The sequence below is a fragment of the Ischnura elegans genome, chromosome 1 (genome assembly GCF_921293095.1).
Source record: "Ischnura elegans chromosome 1, ioIscEleg1.1, whole genome shotgun sequence".
Lineage (NCBI taxonomy): Eukaryota > Metazoa > Arthropoda > Insecta > Odonata > Coenagrionidae > Ischnura > Ischnura elegans.
The window spans coordinates 81,497,902-81,513,874 of record NC_060246.1 but is presented as its reverse complement, the minus strand read 5'-3'; the positions used below and the strand labels follow the sequence as shown (position 1 = coordinate 81,513,874).

Genomic DNA, 15,973 nt, shown 5'->3' with positions numbered 1-15,973 from the left:
TAAATACAACTAGTGAAAAACTTTTTTCCCAAAATGACTCTTAACACCCTTAACAACCCTTTTGCAACTAATGACCCACACTCAAAAACTTAAATGAATTTCCTAACCCTTTAACAAGGAACCAGAGAAAAACGAGTGTTCCATGAATTAATTTACAAATGTAATTATTTTAGCCAGAGGCATAACTAGGAAAGATCCTATCCCAAGAGAAGAAAGAAGTGGGGTGTATAGGTTAAAATGTGAATGCAACGCGGTGTATGCTGGGCAAACAGGGCGACAATAATACCTTGTCAATACCACTCATAGAGATGACTTAACTTGTGAAAATAACTATGTTTTTTTATAAGGTGTAAATTAAAACTTACTACCCATTTTCCACTAACACTTATATTCAAACAACCGGTTCCAATATATTTCACGGGGATAGTAATACAGCATGTATTGAAAGTGTGATTAAAAAGTTTGTGTAAATTAGGGAGTCATTTATAATATACAATGTTAGAGTTCCACCAGATTAAGCATAAATTAACTCTATACTTTTTTGTGGTATAATATCGTATCGAATGTAGAGAGGACCCAAGCTCTATGAGCCCTAGTTAACAAACAAACACCAGAATTTCCCATTCCGAGGCCATTTTCAGAACAAATATTCAGTGAGGGTTTACATGACGGGGTAGTTCATTCAGGAGGGGTTTTCCTGGAGAGGGTTCAATAAGATTCAATCAACCAAATATTTTGGTTAACATCCCTTGGTCATACCAATTGGGTATTGTATTACCCAATTTTCGACTTGAACAAACATGAGGCTGGATAGATGCATATATTCCCATAAAAATAAGGTAAAAATTTCTGTCAAAATAAAAGTAGCATAGGTACAGATAAATCATCATTTACTTTCAAACAGTTTTTACATGAAGTGCCACTTCTTTAACTTTTGTACATGACTATCACATGACTGAGAATTAACATATATTAAAAAAATATATATCCATATTCAGGTAAGGCCAGAGGCACAGTGTACAGTGATAATCGACATCAATTCGATATAAAAAATACAATTTGAAGCTTGATTTAATATTTACAAGGGGCTCATAGGAAAAATACAATTTAACAAGCTCTTGATTGCAAAATGAAATTTTAGGAGTAACATACCAATGTATTTTTTTCAATGTCAAAAAATAATTATTCCTTGATAATAGTTTTAGAAATTAGCATTGAATGACTCAAACAGTTTTCAAATCATGATCAAGTAAAAAATCAACATCACAAAAGTCCACTCATATTGTACGTATCACAAGAATGCTGAGTCAAAGTGCGGTAGAAATATTAATAATATATATAAGTCTATTATTTTAATGTGTTCCCATTGATTAACATTTTAAGTATGATTGTGCTTGTTTTTACAGAAGAAGACCACTTGCACATTAATTATGAAGGGAAGTGAATTTTCAACACTTACTTCAGGTATATCACTTCATCAAGCAATTTTAATAAACAACAATTTTAACTAAATATTATATTGCATCTTAAAGTCATTCTCTCTTAGAAAAAACTAAAGTAAGACACAAATGGGGTGCAGGCAAACCCAACTATGTACAAAACATACTAGATTGGGCTAAAAATATTCACTTGCACCCACAGTTTATTGAAAATAATACAAAAGTACATTAAAGAAAAAATATTTCCTAACTATCAATGCACATAGTCACAAAAATATATGATAATGGTTCCAACAAAAGAAACACTTTGTTCAGGCAGAGTGGCATGAATTTCCTTGGTGAAGGCAGGTACAGCTATTGAAATATTTTGAGCTTTAAATATCAATTATGAAGTGGCAGAATTATTACAAAGAAAAGTACAGGGATGATTTCCCTAATTGATTTAGACACACAATCTATTACAGAACAACAATAATTAAAGGTTTCCATGCAATAAAAATTTTGTACATCCACGATTCTTAGTTGCTTGCACAAAAGAAATGTAATTCTAAACAGGAATGCAGAAAGTACAAATAATATAAATCATCTCTCACAAGGGCACCATAATTAACATGGTTGTAAAAGCTAACATCTCATAATGCCTTATCTTTCACAAAACCAGATAAATTATTATTTCCTTCCTCCAATATTAACACTTCACTTCCTTATAATTCAGCTAATTCTGGAAACCAAAATAACACAGGCCTGCAAAAGAGAGTGATTCATGCTCAACAAAAATGAATGAGACATTAGACATGAGGATAATATAACTTACAATATAAAGTGCAACTACAATGCCCTCAAAATTTCATGAAGGTGATTTAAACTGCTAAAAGATTTAAAGGCAAATTGCAGAAATTCATTAAAATGCTATCAAAAGAATTATTTGTGTGATTAATTAATGGAGATTGACTGAGAATAGATAGCACATCCTCTGATTATAGTAGACTACCTGACAAAGCACTAAACATCGGCAATGTAACTATGTTTCAAAAGATGTATTAATGAGTACTAAAGGAAGAAAGTCATGACAAAAAAAAATAAAAACTCAGCTTTTCATCACTTGGAGAATTAAGAGTGGGAGGTGATTAGGTTTACTGGAAACTCATGTACCCTATAGTTGACTCAAAATTGAAATAAGACAAGGTGCAGAAGATTCTGAGCAACAAACAATAGGAAAAATGATTTCCATACACAGCGCACAGGATCAGCTGTACCCAGCACCATAACATTCATCGTTGTGTATGTCCATATGTGCGTAGACCAAAAACGTCGCATTAACACATACCCTAGCAAAAAGGTTTGCACCAAGAGAATTAATAGTAAAATATGGTGTCCTTTGAGTCAAGTTTTCCCTTTGATAGTGTCAAGAGGTGTGCCTACCCGGCACCATGTCCAACCACAGAAGTTGTATGACATTACAAACAAAAAGCAATGAGAAAAAGCCACTTAAGACAGGTTGATGCAACTGGAAGTAGAATTACGGGCTTCGGGAGCATGAGGTGCACTAATGTACTAACTTCGGTCACAATTCATGTAGCCGTATGTAAAAGCATAGAGAACAGACTACCAGATATGATTAATCTTTTATATACGTATGTACATATATAGATGAAAGCAGAAGAGGCTGATAAGTGAGGAGGGATTGGTGCCCACACTTTATTCTCTGATTGATTAATGGCTTATTTTTCACTTTTCAGTGCATTTTATGCTGTTTTTGAAAAAAGTTAGTTTTTAAAAACTTTTTTAATTCAATTTTTATTTTCTATATTTTAGTGCTGAATCATGTCATCAATTAAACCAGAGCTGTAACAGAAAATGAATCTGAAAATATTGGACCTCAAAATAATCGTATTTGTATTATTTATACCAATAACTGATTGTGAAATATATATAAATAACAAAAATTTGAAAATAAAATTTTGGAATGGACTGGGCTGGTATGAACTCATTTCCTCTGACAACTTATAGTGTCAAAAGTTCCAGAAGAAACTAGAACCATTTATTGAGGCAATTTAAAGCTATTTTTACATACGGAAATTTAGCCAATTAATTAAAACACAATGGAACAAAATTTCACATGTTTGATTATTTAATATTGTATTGTCATTAAAAGCAATCGAGGGTGTAAAATTTCAAGCCAATCGGACAATCGGAAGTAGGTTAAAGATCAATTACAAGATTCCACCAATGAAACAGACAAACATACAGATGAAGCAAGTTAAGAAAAAGTGTATGAAAAGGAAATTATTGATTTATTTCTTTACTTGAATATGAATAAGTGAGTTCTCTAGTTATTATTGTCACCATACCTCAGTTTAATTACCAATAAAAAAATGTTTGAATAGTCAAACCTGCATGGGTCATCCATAAAGTAAGAATAAAAGGGTTTTGAAATACAGAAGGACTTTCATTTTTCATTATTGGCACCCACAACATTTAGATGGGTTTCCAAGAATAACAATAAGCCATCAAGCACCTCAGTCAGTAGTGAAATGGAATGCATCACTGCACCCTGAAAGGTCCACCAGTTTGTCCACTGATTTCTCCATCCACACCAAGGGTGAGATTCATTCAGTTCCTCCTTTGCATGATGACAACCAGCACACATCTCATGCTTGTGGAAATGGATGCATACAAGGTACCGGTTCATCAGAAAGTAAGAAATAGGTTAGGTTATGAAAGGAGTGCCATACATTCCTTTACTATGAAGAGAGAAGCAGTGGCGTACCCATTCTCAATCAGCCAAATAATTCAAAGTTCAGATTTAAGAGAGTAAAATCATGGTATCCTTCTATTTGGACTGCTAAGGAATATTGTAGGTCAATTTCATGGCTCAAGGGATCCCTATCAATGCTATAGGTTGTGGGAAGTAAAAATAAATCAAAGGCCTAATGGAGGTTAATGCTGAATCATGGTGTTTCACTCCTCCTCGATGCCAAACCCCAATATGTACCATGCAGTTAACTGAGGACATGATTGTGTAGTTTGCATGGGATATAATGATTAACTAATCCAAATCTCAGACCCTAGGACCATCAGATTACCATCTTTGTACGAGATTGAAGTAGGTCTTGGGTGGACAGGGGATTTCAGATAATGTGGAGGTCATGGAGACAGAGAAACATTGGTTTCAGTAGTTGAAGTGCAACGAGTACAATGAGTGTGTTAAAAAATGAGGTGCTTGGGCTTCTGAGGTGCATAGAAAAATAATAAATATAATCACAAACATAATAGATCGATACCTCTACTGCACAAATGCTCAACAATCGCCCACGGAATCAAATCTGCTCATCTAGTACCCGGAGCATAAACGCTCACCTCCACTTCTCCAAGCTTCAGAGGTGACAGTTTGTGCTTCGGCTACTGCCAGCTGAGCGCATTCATGTTGTTGGGCAACTAGATGAGTGGATTTGATTAGGTAGGCGATTGTTGAGCATTTGTACAGTGAAGGTATTGAGAGCATAATATTAAGCAGAAAAAAAAGAATAGCATACAATTAAGCTGAGAGTCAAAAATTATCAAATCTATGTCCAAGAGTTATTTAGCACAAAAGAATAGATGAATGATAATGAGAGCAATAAAATGGAGCCAAAAAAATAAGTATATACATTATACTATAAAACTTTTGTACTAGAGAATAAAAATTATAATACCTTTGGATGCATCCAAATATTGATCCCAATCCTCAGCTTAAATTGAACTTGTCTTGGGTAAAGGCTTCACACAGAGGCTAGTCACTGAAGTCACCTGAATTGTCCCTGGTTTTTCATATTTCTTATGGTACTCTTGAAAACATGGCACAATACACAAGTTGGTCTGACATTCAGGACAATGATATTTGGTTTTCCGTCTAAGAATCCGGCCATGGTCATCAACAGTATTCCAACAAAAATTACAGCCCAATGCTGGGCCTGGACGAAGAGCTGGACAGTGAACAGATCTAAGGGATAAAAGTTGCTGGTCTTCCCCAGAGTGAGACTGATAGTCCTGTAGAGATTTTAACCTGGACTCTGTTCCCAGAGCCTCATCATCTTTTTTCTCGTGAGATGATGTTTGGGGTGATGATACTGCTCTCTTAACTTCCTGTTTCACTCTAATTTTAGTTGGAGCAGAGCCTCCAATTACCGAGGTCGTGCCTGATTCCGGGGAGGGCGACTCAGCTATTACTCGGACCAGTGGAAGCTGCTGCTGCTGTTCTACAATTATCGATGGACTGCATGGACGGCGATGGCTTGTCTCCCCTGTATCTGCTGATGAAGAAGGAAGGAGTTGGAGTTGTATTGGTGGAGGATTTGGTTGATACACTGCGCCTGCAGATGTGCTAGGTTGAGAAATTTGCCTCTGAAGCAAAAATGTGGCCGGAGGACTTGCAGTTATACTATCACTATGCTGCAATGTATGCCTTGGAGGTGATACTGAACGCATTTGAGAGTACTGACTGGGTAAAAGAGGCTGCGAATGCTGTTTCTGAAGAAAAACTGGCTGAGGAACTTGCAGTAGATTTTGAGAAGAGGATGATGGAGCCGAACTCGAGAAATATGCAGCTGACTTGAGACTGGACATATGCACTGATGACGATGGAAGTGGTTCAGAGTGCTGGCGCTCAATTCTTGGTGGAATCTTGATTAAAACAGAAATTAACATCATTATGCTCATCGAAAGGACTGGCTAAAATTTCAATTTTATACAAAATATACCAACTTTAATCGGTAGAAAACTACATATTTTAATCAATCGTTTCACTCAAAAGGAAAGGAAAATAAAATTCATACCTGTAACAAGTGGGTCATCGGGCTGCTGCTGGAGAACTGGGGAGATGATGGTGAATCACTATCAGGAGATGAGGATGGCTGATAAGTCATTGGATCACTTTCCTTCTTAATCCTTGGCTGCCGCATCAAAAGACGCCCCCGTCTTGGTTTCAGTAGAGGGGGAGGTGATGATGCTACAAAATTAAAGTCAAACAAAATATATCTTTCAACTATACATAAATAATCTAATTGAAATACCAAATGATCAACTAATTTTTTTGGTTTTATCCCTTTTTAAGGGTAAATTAAATCTGATTTTTCCCAAGATTATTTTGGACATAACTAATGAAACGCAAGCTGATATTTATTTCTAACTAATACATTGCCGAAGATAACTTCTCCACTAGCAAATGAATTCTCTCAGTAGGTTTTTGGAATGCTATTTTCATCCAACTTCAGCCTTCTCGGTCCCAGAATATGACCAAATCATAATAAATGGAAAGAATCCTGATTTCATAAAAAGTGAAAACTGAGAAAAAAGAAAATATCAAGCAATAAGAGTTATAAGGCAACATTGCACTATCAATTGTTTGAGCCAAAAACTATATAGATATAATTTAGACAAAGATTTGAGTGCATTTCAACCGATTACTACCCACTCAAGCAGAAGTAAAGTCTTTACAAGACACATACTCAACTATGCTCACTTTTTAAATTTTTACATGCCAAGTTTCTGAGCATCATTACTATATCTCACTTAAAAAGATTATAGTCCCATTTGTTCAGAGAATACTCCATCCACAGGTGAGACATTTTTATTGAAAAAAATTATTGAAATCTTGCTAATGAAGAAAATAATTCAAAGAGGATAAAGTCAACTGATTCATTGAAGCCATCTTGGCATCCATTGTTTAGACTGATAAAACATTTTGACTCAGCTCACTAAATATTCATCAATATCTTTCTGCTAGATAATTTAAGCTTACTGGCTTTTCGAGGGTACTTCCAAATAGTGTATAATCCAAGAAACAAAAATATAAGAATATCTAAAAAAAAAAGGCTAAATGTCTAGCTGCGGTAGTCTTCTATAATAATTAGGAAAAAATACTATGATATTAAACAGATGCGAGCCATTCTCAGACACAGGAGTGCAATTCACCATCCTGTGGCAGGTTTATGGCAAATTCTTTGGAGTCCTACCTTCTCTAAGGGATGGTATTGTTAAACTTGGTGTCTCAGTGGTAGGGAGTTTTTTTTTATGTACACAGCCATGGCAACAGCCATTCCATGGCAAAACTCCCAGGAATTGGAGTTTATTATCTCATAACATGCACTTGGCTAGGCTTCTTATTTTGAAGAAAAAATTATTTGAAAAGTCTGTCTCTCAATAAATCCTATTATATCACTGAGCACTGAATACCAGTGTAATGAGTAAAATTGTATAAGCATATACCCAGTGGTTTTCAGAGTCTTCAAGAATAAGTTCTTTGAAAGCCTTTTGGTGACCAATTTTTCAAAATGATCCTTCCCATATAAGATGGCGTTTATGATCAATAACAATAATAAACTAGTTAAGCTTGATTGAGGTGGCAGTCAAGGTGCTGGCAACATGGCACCCCTGACTCCACTACTCAATGGAATTTTCTTCCTTAATTCAGCATTTGACATGATACTCTTCATTTCTGCACCTATCCTTCTAGAGTTGACTTTCCCAATTATTTCCCAAGCTAAATCCATACTGATTTTCACAGTAGCAGCCATTTACTCTGGCCTCCATCATTTAAAAATCCTGACTACCACTTCATCTACAAACAAAATTAAGCTATTAGTACTCTAGTTTCCACATTCAGCTTTCTTCCGTTTTGGAATTGAGGTTAGTACTGTTTTAGCCAAATATTAAAGCCAAGATTCCCTAAAGGTATCTTATTGATGAAGCTACACAACCTTCTCCACTTCAGCTCCCCATATCCCTTACAAAATCCAAGGAGTCATTGACCATTCCATTGCTTTTCTTTGCATCATATCATGAAGAGCTCTCGTTCCACATCACGAATCTGTGATCCAATATAAGCCTCATCCACCACTTTCTTCAGGGCTCCCACAAATTCTCCTAAGGCATCTTATTGAAATCTCTGCAACTATTCCTGTTGTAAACCTCTTCCATCCTTCCTAAACTATCTCCATGAGTCTTTCATACTGTATATTATTCACCCCTATTGTTTCGTATAGCCAGTGATCTTTGTCCCTTCTAAATCTTCCAAATTCCGGTTCTATACCCTACTCCTTTTAGCAGTTGCTTTAAGCCTTACCTTGCATCTCAATAGCTCTAAATGGTGGCCCAAGCCTACCTTTACCATAGTGAAAAATCCTAAAGAAAATATATTAGACCTATACATATATACACTGCACATGCCCAAGACTCTGCTCTTTCCTTTGTATAAATATTGATTTTTCTCCACCTAGACCTCTTCTCCTTTCAATGTCGTTCAGTCTCCATAAGATGATTACAAAAGCTCTACAAATAACGGTGGGGAATTTTATTTCCTTCTTGAATTGACTTTCAAATTGAAGGCACTCTGAGAAATATTCATTACATTCGAGCTTAATTTCTTATTCATTAGCTACCCCGTAAGGATGGGTCCTTTCCACTTTAATGTAGCTAAAAATTTCATTTAGTTTCTTGCATAAGTTTTATACACTTGTTCTCGATTCTTAATCTAGTATTTCATTTTCATCACTTAGTTTTCAAAAAATATATCATTTTCATTTTGGTATTACATAAACCACCTAATATAATACATAAAATAATCTTACTAGCATTCCTTCCATGACATCAGTTTAGTTTAAGTATGAAATGCAAAATATGCAGGAGTATGGATTTCAAACTAGGTTTTGTGAACATAAATTCTACAGCGAATTCTTTAGGCTACGGTTCCAATTACATTTCTAAGCTCAATACCTGGATTAAGGCCTATTTCCATCAGCCTAATACCTAGTACTTATCAATGTAATAGATAAACCAGATTCAATTATGAAATTAGATACATCAAATTTCAAAAACTACCGTAGAAAACTGTCACATAAAACAAAAAAGATAAACAATCAAATAATAAAGATTTGAAAAGTTCAAAGAATTTTCCGTAAGTTATTATGAAGGCCATACTATTCGGTTGAAAGTACTTCAACCAGAATGGCCAACATTCAATTTAAACCACTTTAGGTTGTTAAGCAAATTGCTTAACACAGTTAAAAATACATTAAAAATACTCTTTGAGGTCTGAATTACTATGGACTTCTGTGGTTAGCTTCATAAAAATTGAAGTAATTTCTTTGAAAAAAAAAACAAATAAATGGGATAAGTCATTGAAATTATGCATAGACTCCACTCCAACATCAGCACAGGTAAAAAACACACTCCAAATTAAAAAAAATTGAATGAATTATCTTCCTTCCATCAAAATACTAAAATCTCAATACCATGATACGAAATACCCTGTTACAAGAATGGAATTTCACACATCAATAAGTAATGTGCAAGAAACCACATTAGCACAAAGCTGGATATCAATTTAAAGAAAAAAACACAAAATTGGAAAATCATATTCTAATAGAAATTAATATTGTTACTTTGGCACTCTAAAATCCATACGAATTAAATGGGTATACTTCTTGCTCTATTTTCTCAAATGTTATCTCAATTAAATTCAGTTCCCTCTGAACGGATAAAAGTAATGCCATTAAGCTCATGGCCAGTAAAAAACTACTGACATGAAGCTTAGGGAATAAGGACATATCAACCACACTGAGTGTTAAGGAAAAGTCTAGCATCATTCTACATGATATTATTATCACGTTGTAATAGCTGAAATCTACAGGAAACAGACACATAAGTTTTGGAATTGAATAAAATTTTTATTTCTCATTGCTGATATAACTACGTTCCGAAACCCAGGTCATGTCCATTAAACAAATGGAGTGAATCTCACTAAATGCAAATTTTCATTTCAAAAAGGTTACAGCTGAATCTAGGATGCTAAGAAAATTTTTTTTCTATCCAACACTGATAACTTCTCTAAAGAAATCTGATATCTTCACAGTACAGCACAAGGTTCATGTATTTGTAAATCCCCATGGTCCATTTACCATGGGTATGAAAACTGATGATATACAAAACCTAATTACATATACATACGTGCACATCAGTGAATGAGAGATAATTTAATTGTATCAATTCCTCTGAGAGCTATAAAATATTAAAATTTTGCTATATTTGTTCATTTTCACAATGGCTATCTTCCTGCAGCACATTTCAAATCTTACTCCCCTCACTCCAGGACATAAAAACTCAGGGCTGACGGACTGCCTATGAACATGTTTAATTCAAATTCAACCTTAAAATTAGGAATGATAAGGGAAAAAACAATATTAACCACTACTGCAACTTAAGCTTACAGGAGGTTTTATTATTATTAACGAGGATTAAAAGATTTGGGAGGTATTTGAAATACATTTGGGAGGTATCGGAAGGAAATGTGTTAGTTAAGAAATAAGGACCTAAATGAGGCTTAGAGTTGCTCAAGGAACAACCATGCACATGCATTTCCACAAAAGAAAATTACATTTCCGAATTTAGTTCACATGAGCTGCCAGGCTGAGCTCATAAAGAGAAATCAGGATCATAAGATTAAAGTAGAGTATTATACATAAACAGAATCTCCAATGAAAATATTATTAATGACTGATGAATGGAATGTCATGAAAAAAATAAATCCCCATAACAACACAAACCAAAATATGAAGTGTACACCGACAACCCAAGGACAACGTACATTTACAACGTATTTGCAATAAAAAACTAGAGATAACATGAAATTTGTAGCATGCAAATAGAGTGCTTTGAGAATGAACAACTATTTACCAATCACTCCAAAGTAGAATCATATTTAAAATACATAACACTTCTGCCACCGAACCATCATGTGAATTTAAAATAGCACAACAAACTAAAAGAATGGGCCATACATTATGTGAATTGCATGCAGTCAATAACATAAGCATGAAATACATTTGAAGTTAATTTAGATGCATGATTTTGCATTAAAGAACTGTGATTAATACTGAGGTTCATCAATAAGGATGTTTTATCCATGACATATGCAATCGAAATATTCCCATAATGATAAATGCCAACCCATTGAGCATTAGACCAGAATAACCAATGGCTTCTCCAAATTATGGCCCCTTCCAGTAGTCCATTAAATGAGAAGGTAGGAACATTAATTTCATGTTTGTTGACTGAGAGTAAATGAAAAATATAAAAAAACGTCATGACATAATAATCTCATTTATTTATTCCAACACAAATATAAATGATAGGTAATGCAGCCTCATAAAAATTCTAACAATTTTCTATGGCACATAATAATTTAGAACGAAAAAATCACAAATATAAATAACTTTCTATACTTGGATATCAAATAATTTCAATACTATTGTGAGATCATTTACGTTTTCCATCATCATACTGATATTTATTCCAATTTAATTGAAAACTTGCATTGAGCTTACTGGATACCGTATACTTTAAATTGAAGAGCTGCTATTCAATAAACAATATGAAGTGGGATGAGGACAAAATTAAAGCCTTTTTAACACTGGTTAGAGGTTTTAATTATAGTCACATCAATGCAAGCACTTCGATTAGAATCCTCTCATGCTAAAAACATTCATAAAAAAGTTAAAATGGTAATAAACAAATATATATATATATATTCAGGTCAATATACATAAATTGTATGTTAAAATAATAATTAAACTTACAGCACCAGTACAGAGTGATTGTATGACAAGAGCAAAGTAACATTAACTTATGTGCTATGGCAGTGATCATTCCAGCATAATTTCCTTAAAGTGATGCATTTACAAGGCATGGCTCTTTTTAATATATAAACATCCTTGCAATATTGCAAATGAAACTTAAAGAGATAAGACTGGCTAGAAGATGATTTCCACTCATTAACGTAATATAGTCAACAAAGCTTGGATGCAGCCAAGTTTTTAAGCATGACATTTTACAAATTCCTTTTTCTTATTCTATCCATAGCTGCCATAATACTCATCTATACCAAATTCAAGACAATTCAATGCTTCCAAAAATGCCAAAGCTTTTTACATATTATAATGTAGAACTTTCACTTTAACCCCTTAGATTATCATTTTCAAACATGTTTCACTCCCCAAAACTATGACCAATACAATGTATCCTAATTAAAATGCCTACTAAACATCCACATTCTAAAGCTAAATAGCAGGGTACACTTAAAAGGCTCATTGCAATTCATCATGGAAATCGGTATGATTTTCCAAAAATCTTACTCATTACATCATATAAATTGGGTTATAGGCATATATGCTTCAAACATTATATGCGGCATTGGAATTTCATTTTAAAACACATAGTTCAACCAATACTTTCCTAATTCACTTTCAGTTCATTAATATTCACTTTTAGTTAGGCATATGCTATAGGAATTGCCAATGAAAACTTTACAAGTTTAATAATCACTTTATATACCAAAAACTAGTTGTTTATCCTTCTCATTTCCTAAAAAAAATCAAAGCATTTGTGCATTTGCTGTCACTTTCAAAAGTTAGGAATTTGCACATACCTATAAAACTACTTTTCAAGAATAATTTATGAGCAGCCAATATCTATTACTTTTACATATAATCACAATATTATGCAGTTATGTATGTGAAAGCACTGAAACAATGAATGACATGAAAGTAAACATATATGTAAACAATGTTACTTTCTATGAAGAATGTCTGTTCACGTATATGTAAACACAGATGCTCTCTATGAAAAATAAATCATCATAAAAAAGTCATGAGTATAGAACACAGCTTGTCCCCATGCTACACTACCCTATAAACATGGACTCAACACTACCACCAGTTTGAAACCTTCTAGCTTCCATTGAATCCAAATTAGTCCTTTGCTCAAATCCCCTGGGGCTTATGTGATGAGGGGCGGAAACCACTGGATTAATGTAGCCCATCGGCCCTTGTTCATCTCTCCCTCTTGACTCCACCCCTGCATTCCCACCACTAGCGCCACCACCACCATTATTACCATTGCCACCACCACCGCCAGCACCACCACCTCCTCCGCCTCCTCCACTGCCATCGCCAGAACCCCCACCTCCCCCACCAGCTCCGTCACCTGAGCACATGACTGCTGAGGAGCAGCTTGGGTGTGCGGAAACAGGTCGTGATCTGTCTTGGCCATGGTGAGGAGATGAGGGTGGGGGAGGGGGTGGAGGAGGCGGCGGTGGCGGTGGATTCGGGAGTGCAAATTCAGAGGCCCTAGCCTTGACACTTGGCCGTGTGATGGGGTAACCCCTCTTCTTGTACTCCAACCACAATGTCCTGTTGTTCACACCATACATTCTAGCAGCCTTGCAAAAGCCTACACCTCCGGCTCTCACCGCCTCCAACGCACTGAGGAAATTCTCATCAGTCTGTGTGTTAGTTCTCTTACGACGGCACGGAGTTCCAGTGACTGTGGTTTGATTGGGTGTGACCGAAACTTGGGAAGATATTGCCATAGGGTTGTTTGAGGGGTGAGAGTGATGGTAGTAATGAGGAGCATAAGGGTGTGTGAAAGATGAGCCACCGCCCAGTCCCCTTGCCCCACCACTACCATTATTTCCTACCCCTCCCGACTTGATCCGAGGGAATGCAGGGGTGGGATATGTAGAGATGTGAGATGAGACTGGATTGGAAGAAGAGGCAGAGGACATGGTGGAAGAGATGGAAGCCGATGGGTTGGAGTCAAATGCCGGAGGTAAGTGGTGGTGGTGAGCTGAGAAGGCGTGGGAGGAAGCTCCAGACAGTGATATTCTGGGACACACTACGTGCTCCAAAGTCCATTGAAATCCTGGAGAAGGGAGAACTCAATTAGATCACGCCTAGGATCCCACACTGACCATGAAATTTCTTCACCTGCTACAGTCAACTAAATGCCTTGACATTACACTCAATAGAATTAATAATTTAGAAGACAGATAATAAGTTGAAACCATGCTTCAGATGATGAACTATGCCTCACCAATATGAGATGAAATATTACTTTCAAAGAAAAAATATTTTCCCCAAAAACCGACACGAAAAGTCAGGAGCATCCTAGCATTTTTCCCATTTCAACTTTTCACTCACTGTTAGTAAATGACCTCAGAATGAGAGCAAACTTAGAGAGGATACCCTAGTCTCCATGATTTCAATGCCATATGAGAAAAGACATAGGACAACTCACAAAAACAATAAAAAAATGAGAAAAGACTTTATGAGCGGTTTCAAGAGAAGAGCAATGGATACTGAAAAATTAACTTTCACAAACAAAGTCCGACAAACAGCCACATTTAATCAGCCAATGGGAATGAAACAATGGAATAAATCAATGCCACAACCACATTTCTCAAAAAGTTGAGATTAAGAGACAATCAGTGCATTAATTTCAACTTATCAGCAGTATTTCCAAAATTATAAATCAATCCATTTAAACGAGGTCACACTAAAGAGAGTGCCTTAAAAGTATGCCACAAACTTCATTTGGTAAGTTAAAAAAAAACCCTGACAATATTTAAACACTACTTCTATAAGAAAATCAGTTCCAAAATAGGATCATTAGACATTGCACTCTACAAAATATGTTGATTTCCAAAACTTGTAGTAAATAATATGATAAACCAGGTTTCACGCATGCCATTTTTTTTTTCTAAAATGCACCAATGATATCTATTAGTCCTTGAATATTTCATTATTACCTCAAAGGCATTAGAATATAAATTTTGATGATGTAAGTGATTATTTATTTTTAATTTTAATTTATTTATGTCAACCTCAATTCCCACAAATACACACACACACACACACACATTGATCAATCATGTAGCACACTCACAACAAAAGATAAACAGATACTTGCACAAGGCCAAAATTAAACACAACAAAATCCTCAAGTAAAAATAAGTAGACTGCATACACATGCCCAGTATGAATTTAAGGTTAATTTATCCATAGTACATGAGTTAATGTGTTTTTAAATCATAAACTTTCAGTAAAGATGATGTTTTTACTGATCCTGATTCAATAACATAATTAACATGAGAACAGACCTTCACCACTGATGTATTTTATACACACCTTTGCAAGAAGTTAATAATGATAAAAGAAAATGATCTATTGCCACAAAATATTCTACCTTCTGAGACTAATGCAATTATTTTTTGTATAGAATGATTACCTAACATCAATTACCATAATATTCATCTTAATTTTCTTCAAATTGACAAATTCAAAATGCAAACTTTTTTCCGACAATCATCCACTGCCAGTTGCCTTCAAATAGAGATTCATCACACCAATACCTAAGGGTACCTTAAGGGTATCTTAAGATAATTTACCTATTCTCAAGGAAAATAATCCCAAACAAAATAGTACCTTCCAACCCTATGATATACAACTCTAGAGTTAACAGCAAAGTACCCCAGGCACACAAAAAATATAATCAAGCAACTACTAAAATACTATTTGGTCCTTCAAAGGATTTTGAATATATCTATTTACATATTCATGCTCTTAAGATGCATTTAGGCATTTTAAATGTGATGGCATGATTTCCTGATTGCTGTTCTCCATCGATTCACAAAAAGATTTAGGAAAGTACACTCCACACAT

At 35.0% G+C, this 15,973-nt stretch overlaps 1 protein-coding gene across 4 annotated transcripts in view; it reads right to left on the bottom strand.

Annotated features, from left to right (window-relative positions):
• Positions 1-873: 873 nt before the first annotated feature.
• LOC124164441 (broad-complex core protein-like) overlaps positions 874-15,973 on the bottom strand; it is a 55,154-nt gene continuing 40,054 nt past the window's right edge. For 2 of the 4 annotated variants that reach the window (XM_046541769.1, XM_046541781.1), the window contains 3 exons: positions 6,254-6,426; positions 5,135-6,101; positions 874-2,183 (listed from right to left, as the gene is read on the bottom strand). In XM_046541769.1, coding sequence (XP_046397725.1) covers positions 5,172-6,101; positions 6,254-6,426 — 1,103 coding nt within the window. In that variant the 3' untranslated portion in view covers positions 874-2,183; positions 5,135-5,171. Of the gene's footprint in view, positions 2,184-5,134; positions 6,102-6,253; positions 6,427-11,560; positions 14,175-15,973 lie in introns of those variants that run through there. The other 2 variants (XM_046541775.1, XM_046541788.1) reach the window with 1 other exon arrangement.